Genomic DNA, 14,339 nt, shown 5'->3' with positions numbered 1-14,339 from the left:
ATGACCCTTTTTACAGAATAGAGCAAGAAAACACACTTAATTTGACTACAATTTGGCAGAGAGAACCTGATAAATCTGCAGGCGAAACATGTAGTTTGCACTTAAAAAATCACAATTAAGTCATTTAAGTGAGCTTATCCAAATTTGAAAATGATTCACTACTAAATTGGAGGCACTTTTGGACACATTTTCAACTCAGTTGGTTCTTAATATGTTAATATTCTTAAAGTTTACTTCATGCAAAAATTGTCAGAATTGCTCTTCGACTCAGAACTTTTAATGTTTTGTTTCAGAATTTCAGTTTTTAAGTCTCAAACAGGTTAATTTTGCTGTATTTACATCACCAACAGTCTTTAATCACAGTTTTAAATGGGTATTTTGCAAAAACATTAGTAATATCATCCAAAAAAATACATATATGAAGACACATTATTAGAAATAGATGTTAAAACAAGAATAATAAATGTTATTAGAATGACCCTTTTTACAGAATAGAGCAAGAAAACGCACTTAATTTGACTAAATTTGGGGGATAACCTGATGAAGCTGCAGGCGAAACATGTAGTTTGCACTGAATAAATCACAATAAAGTAATTGGAGTGTGTGGAGGTACTCAACCCTTTATCAGAATCAGAATCAGAAGCTTTTATTCAGTCATTGCACAGAGTAACAAGTACTAGTACAACGGAATTTGCCATCAACTCGTCCAAAACGTATAAAACACACAAACAATATATTGTATATATGGTACACTTGGTTATTTTTGATTATATATTTAAAACTGGATGAAGGATTTTAGTGATCAAACGTTTAAACGTCTTAAGTTGAAAGAGAAACAAACGTATTGTGCATTATTCCTTGATGAATAACTTCCAGAAGATGATAGGTTCATTATCAAAATTGTTTTATGCTAATTGATTAATAATATCAGCATAGTGCATATGCATATGTGTGGAAAATCACATAAATATATATGTCACATATTATAGCTTGAAATCCAACAGTTTTCAGGACCGCTGTGCTCTTTTGAGTGACAATGACTTTCAAACCTGAAAATCCAGAGGAATAAACTCTCGCTCTCACAGACAGACAGCCGGACATTCAGACAGACAGACAGCCGGACAGACGGACAAATGAAGGAGTTTAGTCATCGAAGGTCTGGACCTAAAGTTTTCAGAGAAACAAGCTGAGCATACTTGAACAGTAGCTTGGCTTGCAGCCGCTCCATTATTATTAAGTAAAATTCTAAGATTTTCTGGCAGACGTGCACAATGCTGAAGAATGCAAAGTGGATATGACGTCATTGACTGATTACCACTTGCAATGGACAGTAACCTCAAATTAAAATTAGTGGGAAATTGTTTGAAACAGTTGGGATAATGCAAACGCACAAGCTGGCTTGAGCTACATGTCGAAGTATCCTTGAGCAAGATACTGAACCCCAAATTGCTCCTGATGCTGCGTTCATCGGTGTGTGAATGAATTCCCAATGGTGGCAGGTGGCACCATTGTGCCCTGGTAGCCCCTAACACCAGTATGAATGTGTGTGTGACTGGGTGAATGAGCGTAGTGTGTAGTGTAAAGCGCTTTGTATAAAAGCACTTTGTAAAACGCTATATAAGTGCACTCCATTTACAAGCCAACAAAATATATAAAACAGGTCTTTTTTTAGACATTTGTATGCAGAAAGTACCATATCATGCCTTTTAAATCCAACAGTTTTCAGGACCTGTGTGCTCTTTTGAGTGACAAAGACTTTCAAACCTGAAAACCCAGAGGAATAAACTCTTCCCAGTGCTCTCGCTCTCACAGACAGACAGCCGGACATTCAGACAGACAGACAGACAGACAGAGTGAGTGGCAGTGGTGTCTTCAGCAATCCTGCAGTAAAAAAGTTGGACATCAGTATGTGAAGCGTCTGACTGACACCTGACAAATGTCGCTGTCAGGCTGCTCTTTGCTTTGCGGTGCACATCTGAAAAACCCAGTAGAGGCATCTTGTCTTTGAGTGGAATCACATTGTGGACAACCTGCTCCTCAGGTGCCATGTCATCCAGTGTTGTCATGAACAATGCCGCTGGGCTGGTCACTCCGTGTCCTGCTCATGTCTGTTTGCTTCTTTTTTCTTGTTCCTGTGTATGTGTGTGCAGTGCAGAAGGCCCGGGCTTGGAGCCGAGCCCGAGCCTCCTCCTCTGCATCTCATCGGAGCTAATTAACTCCTTAGGACTTTATGATTGGGGGGATTGCTTGGGAGCACTGAACCCCATCCAATTAATTAAGAGCTAAACGGGGCAGCGGCGCTCGCCCCAAAGACTCCCCTGTCAACAAGTTGATTTTCAGCTTTTCTTTATTTTGCACGGGGGGCCCCTGATGTTGGTTTACAAGCAGAATCCTTGTAATCAGTAGTCAGCGGGGCGACGGGGCGCCACTGGCTGTTACAAAGCAGCAACCTGGCAGCAGCAGCAGCAGCAGCAGAGGCGCTCAGGGACGTCTGTGTTTGACTCAGTCACCTGTCACACATCACCTCCGTCAGCCTCCGTCAGCCTCGTCTGAGCCCCGCTTGACAAGGATCCAGTGTGTGTTTGTGTGTGCTTGTGTGTGTTTTTGTTCCCTGATGGATTTTGTGCTGACGCTCTTTTGCTTTTTCTGTTTATCCAGGTCATCAAAGACCCGCCGCCACCTCCTCCACCTTCCCGTCCTCCACCACCTGTGAGTACATGGCTGCAGTGTTTGTCACAGCATATATATCAGAATATTTATATCAGAGCCACAACAGTAAAGTCTTTATTAAATGTGTCTACAGTTACATTATTGTAGATGGAAAATGATGAATAAAAATACTGCACTGCATAATACCTCAATCAAGGTTATTATAGTGAATCAAAACTAACAAATAGTTAACTAACGACCAAGGAACGGTAGCTCTGACCTGAATCATCCCCTGCTTTATTGTCTATTTTACTCTAAATAGGACCATAATTTACTAAATGATCAACATATTGTATTGAAGAAGGCTTCTAACTAATGATTGAGACCATATACTCCTTAAAAAAATGTTTACTAAGGTAATAATCTATATAATAATAATATATAAAGTGAGAATTGCATACAAACTGACTTCTGTCTGCAGCCAGTGGAGTCGCCCCCGTCTGGCCGTTAGACAGAATGCAGGTTTAAGACATTTTCAGGCCAAGAGGTTACCAATTTAGATAAAATAAGTACATTTGAACTCTTTTAAGTTGTTCCAGTTAACTTTGAAGTGCAAAACACACTGTGAAAGTCATACGACCAGTCAGTCATACAACAAAGGTACCGTAGCTCAGAATAATGAATCATCCCCTGCTTACTGTCTATTTTACTCTAAATAGGACCATCATTTACTAAAAGAACAACATACTGTATTGAAGAAGGCTTCTAACTAAGGATTGAGACCATGAACTACTTTAAAAAATGTTTACTGAGGTAATAAATCAAGTGAGAAGTGCATACAAACTGACTTCTGTCTGCAGCCAGTGGAGTCGCCCCCTGCTGGCCGTTAGACAGAATGCAGGTTTAAGACACTTTTGGCACAATTGGCTTCACTTTTCAGGCCCAGAGGTTACTAACTTAGATTAAATAAGCCATATCTAATAGGTTTATTACAGAGTATTAAAGGTTGTGGTGGGTAGATTTTTTTTGCTTTCAGTTTTTATGCTAAGCTAGGCTAATCAGCATGTTTTATTCTCACTCTCTGAAGTTTCCTAAAATGTTGAACTACTCCTTTAAGAAACATCTGAGAAGTTGCTGCTTGTATAACACTAAAAATTCAAGCTGATTTGTTGTTTTTTATGACCTTTTCTTATGTTGCATAAGCTATTTGTCATTAGTGAAAAATTACATCATTATCACAGAAATCTGACTCATTTCTCTGTCATCGCAATATGCACTAACAGGTTTTGGTCTTTAATGAAGGGAAGATTTTTTAGAGCTCCTTCTGCAGAAGACTAAAAATACCGAAGGAAACAGAGAGAAGTGGTGTGTGAAGCAGCAGTGAGGACACCAGAGCGTGTCTTCCCTCCTGACTAGATGACGTAAACCAGTCTTTCCTGTTGGGAGGAAGTCTATTCACATATTGATAAATGGGATTTTAAAGGAAAGAGAACAATAGTGAATGCAGCCTCCTCCGATATGTTGTTTACAAGACCTACACTGTAAAAAATGTCTGTAGATTTTAGGGTGAAAAACTGCTAAACCATGACAGTAAAAGACGTAAAATGATCTATGAGTTAATTCAGTTTCAGTAACAATGAAACACTGTAAATGTATATATCAGACAAAACAGGATATTTTGCAGTTTTGTTTTTGAAAAATACATTACTCCACTGTAAAAAACACTGGCACCGTAACAAAAGACACAAAATTACTGAAAAAGGATGTAAAATGAATTTAAAAAAGACACAAAATGACTAAAAAAGAATGTAAAATGAATAAAAAAAGACGCAAAATTACCAAAAAAAGGACGAAAATTTAATTTAAAAAAGACACAAAATTACTGAAAAAGGATGTAAAATGAATAAAAAAAGACTATGCGTTTTCCTTTATAGAGTATTTTGTTGTCAATTATATGGCAGAACAGCGTTTCTTTTGATGGAAAAACCTTTTATTTATACTGTAAAAAATGGAATAAAATGGCAATCTTAAAGGTTTTTTTACCATAAAAACAACAGGTTTTTTCACAGTGTACCTATCAGTCTAACTCCTCTGTTTGTTGTCCAGGAGCCGGAGGACCAGCCCAAGAAGAAGTGGCCGACCGTGGACGCCTCCTACTACGGAGGAAGAGGAGCTGGAGGGATCAAACGCATGGAGGTCAGAGGTCACATCTTCCCCCAACTAGACCTGTCACCATAACACATATTATTCCAATAACATATAAACAGCTGAAATGGCTGGGATGGGAAATATAGTTTTTTTCCCGGCAGTTCATGCTGCCTGTCAAACATTTTCAGCTTTATTTTAAACACAAAAAGCACAAAAAGTCACACATGTAAACGACAATATTTTGAGTCCAGAAAAAAACTATCATGTCCATTTTTCTATACTGAACAATAAGCGGATATTGTGACAGGCCTCCCCCTGTAAACATATCACTTTCAGGAGCATGAATATCTTTCATCCCGTCCACAAAGACTCGTCTCTCCTATTGTCTTTGACACATTCGTTTCCTTCAAGTTGATTTGAATCTGGATTTGACACGAAATTACTGAAAAAGGATGTAAAATAAATAAAAAAAGACACAAAATTACTGAAAAAGGATGTAAAATCAATTAAAAAAAAGACACAAAATTACTGATAAAGGATGTAACATTAATTAAAAAAAGACACAAAATTACCAAAAAAAGGATGCAAAATTAATTTTCAAAAGACGCAAAAAATTAATTTTTTTTTTACAGTTTAAAAAAAAAAAAAAATACTCCACTGTAAAATACACTGGCATCGTGTTTGTAACAAAAGACACAAAATTAATGAAAAAGGACGTAAAATGAATTTTCAAAAAGACACAAAAAATTACAAAAGTTTTTTACAGTTTTAAAAAAATATAAAATACATTACTACACTGTAAAATACACTGGCACCGTGCTTGTAACAAAAGACAAAATTACTGAAGAAGGACGTAAAATTAATAAAAAATAGACACAAAATTACTAAAAAAGGTTGTAAAATGAATTAAAAAAAGACACAAAATTACCAAAAAAAGAATGTAAAATGAATTAAAAAAGACACTGGCACCATGTTGGTAACACAAGACACAAAATTACTGAAAAAGGACGTAAAATGAATAAAAAAAAGACACAAAATTACTGAAAATATATAACAATATATTGAGTCCAGAAAAAAAACTATCATGTCCATTTTTATATATGGAACAAAAAGGCCTCCCCTCTATAAACATATCGCTTTCAGGAGTAGAAACTCTTTCATCCCGTCCACAAAGACTCGTCTCTCGTATTGTCTTTGACACATTCGTCTCCTTCAAGTTGATTTGAGTCTAACGGACAAAAAAAGGTCTGAAACCCTCCGAAGATGAGAATCCTGGCGAGCAGGAAGTGACACGTCTCTGACAGCTGTTGGCCTGTAAACCTGCACCGTGTTTGGACTAAACTGCTGACAGCGAGTGTTTCTCCTCCCGAGCTACAAGTTAGTGGAGTTACACAGGCGTGAGGAGGAGGGTCCAGCCTCCTCGGCCCTCTGATGCCTCTGACATGATGACACGTCCTGCCAGCTCGTCCTTGGCCGTCCCAGTCTGATTGGATCAACTCGTTGCCGGGATGAAGGATTGAGTGATGCTGTCAACTTGACATATCCACCTCCTCCTCCTCCTCCTCCTCCTCCTCCTCCTCCCTGCACTGTAAAAAATGTCTGTAGATTTTACGGTGGAAAAACTGCTAAACCATGACAGTAAAAGATAAATGGGATAATTCAGTTTCAGAAACAATTAATCAGCCAAAACAGTGTTTTTTTTACTGTTTTTTTTATAAATAGTTCAGCTTTTTTATTTCAAACATGTGCGAGTAAAGTAAGTAAACTCAAAAACAAACAAATCCAATGAGAATAATCAAAACAAAAATAGCAATAGTCCAAACAAAAGCTATAATGTGAACGCAACATGTCCGATAATAAATACTCCACTGTAAAATACACTGGCACCGTGTTTGTAACAAAAGACACAAAATTACTGAAAAAGGACGTAAAATTAATAAGAAAAAGACACAAAATTACTGAAAAAGGACACAAAACGTAAAATGAATTAAAAAGAGACACAAAATTATTGAAAAAGGATGTCAAATGAATAAAAAAAGACACAAAATTACTGAAAAAATAGACGTAAAATGAATAAAAAAAGACACAAAATTACCAAAAAGAAGGATGTAAAATAAATGTTAAAAAGACATGAAAAATTACTATTTTTTTTTACATTTTTTTTAAATATATTACTTTACTGTAAAATACACTGGCACTGTGTTTGTAGCAAAAATATACTGTTTTTGGCCAATACCGATTTTTTTATAACTCACAGCTGAACCTTCAATGTTTGAATCTTATTTTATTAAAAAACAATAACACAGCAGTATTTTTCTTTAACAAATAAAGGAAAACACAATGTCTGAGGTAGTTAATAAAATATTTAATTTAAAATAAATAGCAACAATTTACAGGACAAACTAACAGAAGAACTGCAGCCATAAATAAAGTGTCCTGAGTTTTTGGTTTCGTTATAGTACAACATACATACAACTAGGGAGGGCATCGATTTTAGAATATTCGAATAGTCATTAAATCATAAAAAAAAATTGAATAGTTCATCATATCTGGAAGAAAAATAAAGTTGTATTACTGGTGCCTTCCTCACGGGGGCAGCGTAGCATTTGATGCTACAGTGTGGCGGCTAGATGTCAAACTGTAGAAGAAGAAACTAACCGGGACGAGGGTGTTTTGTTTTTCGCCGTCGCTAATTGTGCGCAACGTCAGCAGCTGAAAGCAGCATGGCTACTCATGCAGAGAGTCTCCGCTGATAATAAACATCGTGATGGTGAATTAACCAGCATCGCTAACTGTACTGGTGCTTGTTGTAAACAAACAGAAATCGCTAAGTGAACACCTCCTGCAGCAGCAGCACATACACACTGTACTGCTACAGAGCTAACTGTTAGCCTGTTAGCACATACACACTGTACTGCTACAGAGCTAACTGTTAGCCTGTTAGCACATACACACTGTACTGCTACAGAGCTAACTGTTAGCCTGTTAGCACATACACACTGTACTGCTACAGAGCTAACTGTTAGCCTGTTAGCACATACACACTGTACTGCTACAGAGCTAACTGTTAGCCTGTTAGCACATACACACTGTACTGCTACAGAGCTAACTGTTAGCCTGTTAGCACATACACACTGTACTGCTACAGAGCTAACTGTTAGCCTGTTAGCACATACACACTGTACTGCTACAGAGCTAACTGTTAGCCTGTTAGCACATACACACTGTACTGCTACAGAGCTAACAGTTAGCCTGTTAGCACATACACACTGTACTGCTACAGAGCTAACTGTAGCTAACTGCAGCTAACGGAGGCTCTTCTTAACGAGCCGGCGGCCGGCTCGTTAGCGGCTCGTTAAGAAGAGTAAGAAGGAGTCGCTGGATTTGTCTCCAGTAGCTTTCTTGAAAAATAGTCGCTAACGGGATCTGAAAAGTTGCTCAATTTAGCAACAAAGTTGGGAGCACTGCTTTGCTGGTGGGGGGTTATTATTGAAGACGCACTTTCAGACCTTTACGGAGGTTGATAAAATCGCTAGATAAGATCGGTTTGACCTAAAAGAATCGGCCGATCGGCGATCCCGCAAAATTAAGGAAATCGGCACCGATCGATCGATTGATGGATTTTTTTTTTCCCGATAAAATATGGAATCAAATGGCTTATGTCTTAACAGTGTAATATTAGAAAAGTTGCACCGTATTTATTACAGTAAAGTTCTGGCAACCACAGCTGCTGTTTTTTTTTTTTTTACCGTAAAAACAACAGTTGTTTTTTACAGTGTGCTCAGCCTCTTTTAATCCTCCTGGTCCTCCGAAGGGACTCCAGGTTTAAAGGCGGGCTCCCGGGGAGCGCCCCGAGGAGGTTGGTGGCGTTGCAGGGATTTCCCGGCGTCCTCGGGGAGCTCGTACCTCTTGACTCTTTCCCCCGTGTGGGTTGGCGAGCTGCGAGGCCGGGCTTTCCCGCCGCTCTCTTCTTCCCGCCGCAGGTTGATTCCCGCCGACAGGCCCGTCTCCACATCTGAAGCGTCTCCTCTGCGGATGAGGAGCGAGGTGCTTGTTAAGATCAACCTGCGCCTCCTTTTGCATCCATTTAAAGACGTCACGCTGAGAGAAAAAGCTGCATGACTGAAATGATAAATAGGTTCATTCAGTTTCAGTAATAATGAAACACCATGAATGTATATATCAGCCAAAACAGTGTTTTTCTTAAACAGTTTTTTTACATAGATAAATAAATTACTCCACTGTATAATACACTGGCACCGTGTTTGTAACAAAAGACACAAAATGACTGAAAAAGGACCTAAAATGAATGAAAAAGACACAAAATGACTGAAAAAGGACGTAAGATGAATAAAATGACACAAAATTACTGAAAAAGGACGTAAAATGAATTAAAAAAAGACACAAAATTACTGAAAAAGGACGTAAAACTAATTTAAAAAAGACACAATTACTGAAAAAAGACATAAAATTACTGAAAAAGCATGTAAAATTAATGAAAAAGGATGTAAAATGAATAAAAAAGACACAAAATGACTGAAAAGGACGTAAAATGAATAAAAAAAGACACAAAATGACTGAAAAAAGACACAATTACTGAAAAAGGACATAAAATTAATAAAAAAAAGACACAAAATTACTGAAAAAGGACATAATGAATTTAAAAAAGACACAAAATTACTGAAAAAAGACACAAAACTCTGAAAATGGGCGTAAAATGAATAAAGAAACACAAAATAACTGAAAAAGGACATAAAATGAATAAAAAAAGACACAAAATTACTGAAAAAGGATGTAAAATGATTAAAAAAAGACACAAAATTACTGAAAAAAGACACAAAATTACTGAAAAGAGACGTAAAATGAATAAAAAGACACAAAATGCCTGTAAAAGTCAGTTTGAGCTGCTCGTTAAGCTCAACCTGCGTCTCCTTTTGCATCCATTAAAGACGTCACGCTGAGAATAAAGCTCCTCCACCTCCACCGTTTTGTCGCTGCCAATATTTCCGCGGTGTGTTGAGTCGTCTGAGGTGACAACAGCGTATCTTTTATTCATGGCGGCCTCCTCTTCTTCTTCTCTTCTCTCCTGTTGTTGTTGGGGACGGATGGATCCGGAGATGATTCTGAAAAGCTGTTCTATATTGTCACAGCTTAACCTACAGCTTGGAAACTGTGTCGCTAATTAATCACCTCTCCCCGTTCATGTGACGGAGGGTTTTTTTTTTTTATCTCCTCCTTGCAACAGATGTGATGAATTCAATTAAAAAGCAGGACAGCTTAACTAACACACAGGCCCACACTGACACGTTACACCACATGTAAATGTGCTTATTAATACAAGCAAAAACAGATTCTCAGGTCATTTCCTGTTCTTATGGATAATATAGTGATAACAGTTGTCAAACTCCCTTCTTGTTACAACATATTTATCCTCCCAAGTGGCAGCAGAGAGTGGGTCGGCCTCCTCTGCATGATAATTAGCTGCTATATATGGTGTTTAATAGGAGAGCTGCAACAATAATCGATTATTAAATTAATCGTCAACTATTTTGATAATCCAATAATTGGTTTGAGCATTTTTTTTCAAAGACAATAAGTCCAAATTCTCTGATTTTTAGTTTCTTCAATGTGAATATTTCTGGTTTCTTTGTTCCTTTATGACAATAAACTGAATATCTCCAATAAATAATAATAATAATACCAAACAACTAATGAGTTAATCGTTTAAATAATCAACAGATTAATCCATAATGAAAATAATCGTTAGTTGCAGCCCTAAAAATTACCCAAAAAAGATGTAAAATCACCCAAACAACTAATCGATGAATCCTTTAAATAATCAACAGATTAATCGATATTGAAAATAATCGTTATTTGCAGCCGTATTTAATAGTTTAAGAATATTATAACTGATTTTTAATTTAGGGCTGCAACTAAGTCAAAATTTGCATTTTTGCTGGATAAATTGTAACAGAATGATCAATAATGACGATGATGATCGACGAGTTCAGCACTGTCATCAATGGTGGTGATGGTTGTGATGGTTCTAATGGTTGTAATGGTTCTAATGGGTGTGATGGTTGTGATGGGTGTGATGGTTCTAATGGGTGTGATGGTTGTGATGGTTGTGATGGGTGTGATGGGTGTGATGGTTGTGATGGTTGTGATGGGTGTGATGGGTGTGATGGTTGTGATGGGTGTGATGGTTGTGATGGGTGTGATGGGTGTGATGGTTGTGATGGGTGTGATGGGTGTGATGGTTGTGATGGTTGTGATGGTTCTGATGGTTCTGATGGTTGTGATGGGTGTGATGGGTGTGATGGTTGTGATGGTTCTGATGGGTGTGATGGTTGTGACGGGTGTGATGGTTGTGATGGTTCTGATGGGTGTGATGGTTGTGATGGTTGTGATGGTTGTGATGGGTGTGATGGTTGTGATGGTTGTGATGGGTGTGATGGGTGTGATGGTTGTGATGGGTGTGATGGGTGTGATGGGTGTGATGGTTGTGATGGTTGTGATGGTTTTGATGGTTGTGATGGTTCTAATGGTTGTGATGGTTCTAATGGTTGTGATGGTTGTGATGGTTGTGATGGGTGTGATGGGTGTGATGGTTGTGATAGTTCTGATGGTTGTGCTGGTTCTGATGGTTGTGATGGGTGTGATGGTTGTGATAGTTCTGATGGTTGTGCTGGTTCTGATGGTTGTGATGGGTGTGATGGTTGTGATGGGTGTGATGGTTGTGATGGTTGTGATGGTTGTGATGGGTGTGATGGTTGTGATGGGTGTGATGGTTGTGATGGTTGTGATGGTTGTGATGGTTGTGATGGGTGTGATGGTTGTGATGGTTGTGATGGGTGTGATGGTTGTGATGGGTGTGATGGTTGTGATGGGTGTGATGGTTGTGATGGGTGTGATGGTTGTGATGGTTGTGATGGTTGTGATGGTTGTGATGGGTGTGATGGTTGTGATGGTTGTGATGGGTGTGATGGTTGTGATGGGTGTGATGGTTGTGATGGGTGTGATGGATGTGATGGGTGTGATGGTTGTGATGGGTGTGATGGTTGTGATGGGTGTGATGGTTGTGATGGGTGTGATGGTTCTGATGGGTGTGATGGACGTGATGGTTGTGATGGGTGTGATGGTTCTGATGGGTGTGATGGGCGTGATGGTTGTGATGGGTGTGATGGTTGTGATGGGTGTGATGGTTGTGATGGTTGTGATGGGTGTGATGGTTGTGATGGGTGTGATGGGTGTGATGGTTGTGATGGGTGTGATGGGTGTGATGGTTGTGATGGGTGTGATGGGTGTGATGGTTCTAATGGTTGTGATGGTTGTGATGGTTTTGATAGTTCTGATGGTTCTGATGGTTCTGATGGTTGTGATGGTTCTAATGGTTCTAATGGTTCTAATGGTTCTGATGGTTGTGCTGGTTGTGATGGTTCTAATGGTTCTGATGGTTCTAATGGTTCTGGTGGTTCTGATGGTTCTAATGGTTCTAATGGTTGTGTCTGGTCCAGGTGCGTTGGGGTGAGAAGGGCTCTACGGAGGAAGGAGCCCGTCTGGAGATGGCCAAGAACGCCATCGTGTCCATTCCAGAGGAGTCGGAGGAGCCGATGATCAAACGGCCCAAACCCAAGGCGGTCCCCACATACCACCACAACGAGAACAAGTGGTACACTCCCATCAAGGTGAGCTCCACCTCCTCCACCACAATATGTTGGGTTCTGTCTCTTTCACCATGAATCTATTTCAGTTCTATTCCCCCAAAACTAAAGATGTTTATTTTATGTTGATTATTAAACAAAATCATCCAGTCAGACGTCCGCTGACGAGCTCATCAAGCTTTAACAGCCTCTCAGTTTAGTGCGTCAAATCACCACGACCAACTATGAAATGATTTTACTTTTTTTGCAGAGATTTTTCAAATTTTGCAGTGTGCTTTTCAACATTTTTTAATGCAATCTTGTGTGTTTTTGTGTGTTTTTATGTATATTTTTTGTAATTTTTCCATTTTTTGTGTTTTTTTGTAGTTTTTATGTGTTTTTGTGTATTTTTTTGTGATTTTTTTTGGTGTGTTATGTGTTTTTGTGTATTTTTTTATATATATTTTTGTGTTTTTTAATCATTTTGTGTATTTTTTAGTCATTTTGTGTATTTTTTTAGTCATTTTGTGTCTTTTTTTTGTCATTTTGTGTCTCTTTGTGTATCTTTTTAGTCATTTTGTGTCTTTTTTTAGTCATTTTGTGTATTTTTTTTTGGTCATTTTGTGTCTTTTTGTGTATTTTTTGGTCATTTTGTGGGGTTTTTTGTAATTTTGTGTATTTTTTTAGTCACTTTGTGTCTTTTTTTAGTAATTTTATGTATTTTTGGTCATTTTGTGTCTTTTTGTGTATTTTTTGGTCATTTTGTGGGGTTCTTTTGTCATTTTGTGTCATTTTTTAGTCATTTTGTGTCTTTTTGTGTATTTTTTTGGTCATTTTGTGTCTTTTTGGTCATTTTGTGTCTTTTTTTGGTCATTTGTGTCTTTTCGTGTATTTTTTGGTCACTTTGTGTCTTTTTTTAGGCATTTTGTGTATTTTTTTTTGGTCATTTTGTGTCTTTTTGTGTATTTTTTGGTCATTTTGTGGGGTTTTTTGTAATTTTGTGTATTTTTTTGGTCATTTTGTGTCTTTTTGGTCATTTTGTGTCTTTTTTTGGTCATTTGTGTCTTTTCGTGTATTTTTTGGTCATTTTGTGGGGTTCTTTTGTCATTTTGTGTCATTTTTTAGTCATTTTGTGTCTTTTTGTGTATTTTTTGGTCATTTTGTGTCTTTTTTTGGTCATTTGTGTCTTTTCGTGTATTTTTTGGTCACTTTGTGTCTTTTTTTAGGCATTTTGTGTATTTTTTAGTCCTTTAGTCCAAACTCCAAAGGGTTAAGAGCCTCCTGATTACAGTTAAAAGCCAGTAAATGGTCTTTTTTTTGGTCCCAAAGGTTAAAAATGACCCTATAACATGTTACTGATCTAAACCCTGGTGTTCTCTGTGACCAGGGTCGTCTGGACGCTGTGTGGGCTCTGCTGAGGCGACAGTACGACAGAGTTTCTCTCATGAGACCCACCGACGCACAAAAGGTAAGAGAAGCTGTTTCCTGAGCTGCTTTCTGACTTTAACTCTGGTTTGGTCCCAGTGGAGGATTTATTTGCAGAAAAGAATGGTGGTGAATGGTGAATAAAGGGTTAATAACATTAGTTTATGCTTTCTAAAGTCCAGTCCAGGTTCAACTGGGTCCCACAAGTTGTTGCAGCAATTTTGGGGGTTGATGCCATTTGTTACACACATTTGGTGCTCAATAATGCAATTTTATTCATATCGAAAATGGATAAAAATGGTGATAAAAACCCTCCAGAATATAACATCAATATATAAAAACCTTTGGAACAACAGAGAAGAATCCATGCTGAGATTTGGCTTCAAAAACTTTGGTAATTTTGGAGATTTCTGTATTTTCAGCGATTGGATGACGAGCACTTCTGTTCTACAAACTGCTGAGAAACCCTCTTAT

At 38.0% G+C, this 14,339-nt stretch overlaps 1 protein-coding gene across 1 annotated transcript in view; it reads left to right on the top strand.

Moving 5' to 3' along the window:
* antxr2a (ANTXR cell adhesion molecule 2a) overlaps nt 1-14,339 on the top strand; it is a 171,650-nt gene that overhangs the window by 85,290 nt on the left and 72,021 nt on the right. Inside the window, exons 13-16 of the mRNA XM_059336436.1 lie at nt 2,659-2,709; nt 4,756-4,845; nt 12,315-12,485; nt 13,828-13,908. Coding sequence (XP_059192419.1) covers nt 2,659-2,709; nt 4,756-4,845; nt 12,315-12,485; nt 13,828-13,908 — 393 coding nt within the window. The remainder of the gene's footprint in view (nt 1-2,658; nt 2,710-4,755; nt 4,846-12,314; nt 12,486-13,827; nt 13,909-14,339) is intronic.

Source organism: Centropristis striata, chromosome 7 (genome assembly GCF_030273125.1).
Source record: "Centropristis striata isolate RG_2023a ecotype Rhode Island chromosome 7, C.striata_1.0, whole genome shotgun sequence".
Lineage (NCBI taxonomy): Eukaryota > Metazoa > Chordata > Actinopteri > Perciformes > Serranidae > Centropristis > Centropristis striata.
This window is presented reverse-complemented; position numbering and strand designations above follow the sequence as displayed.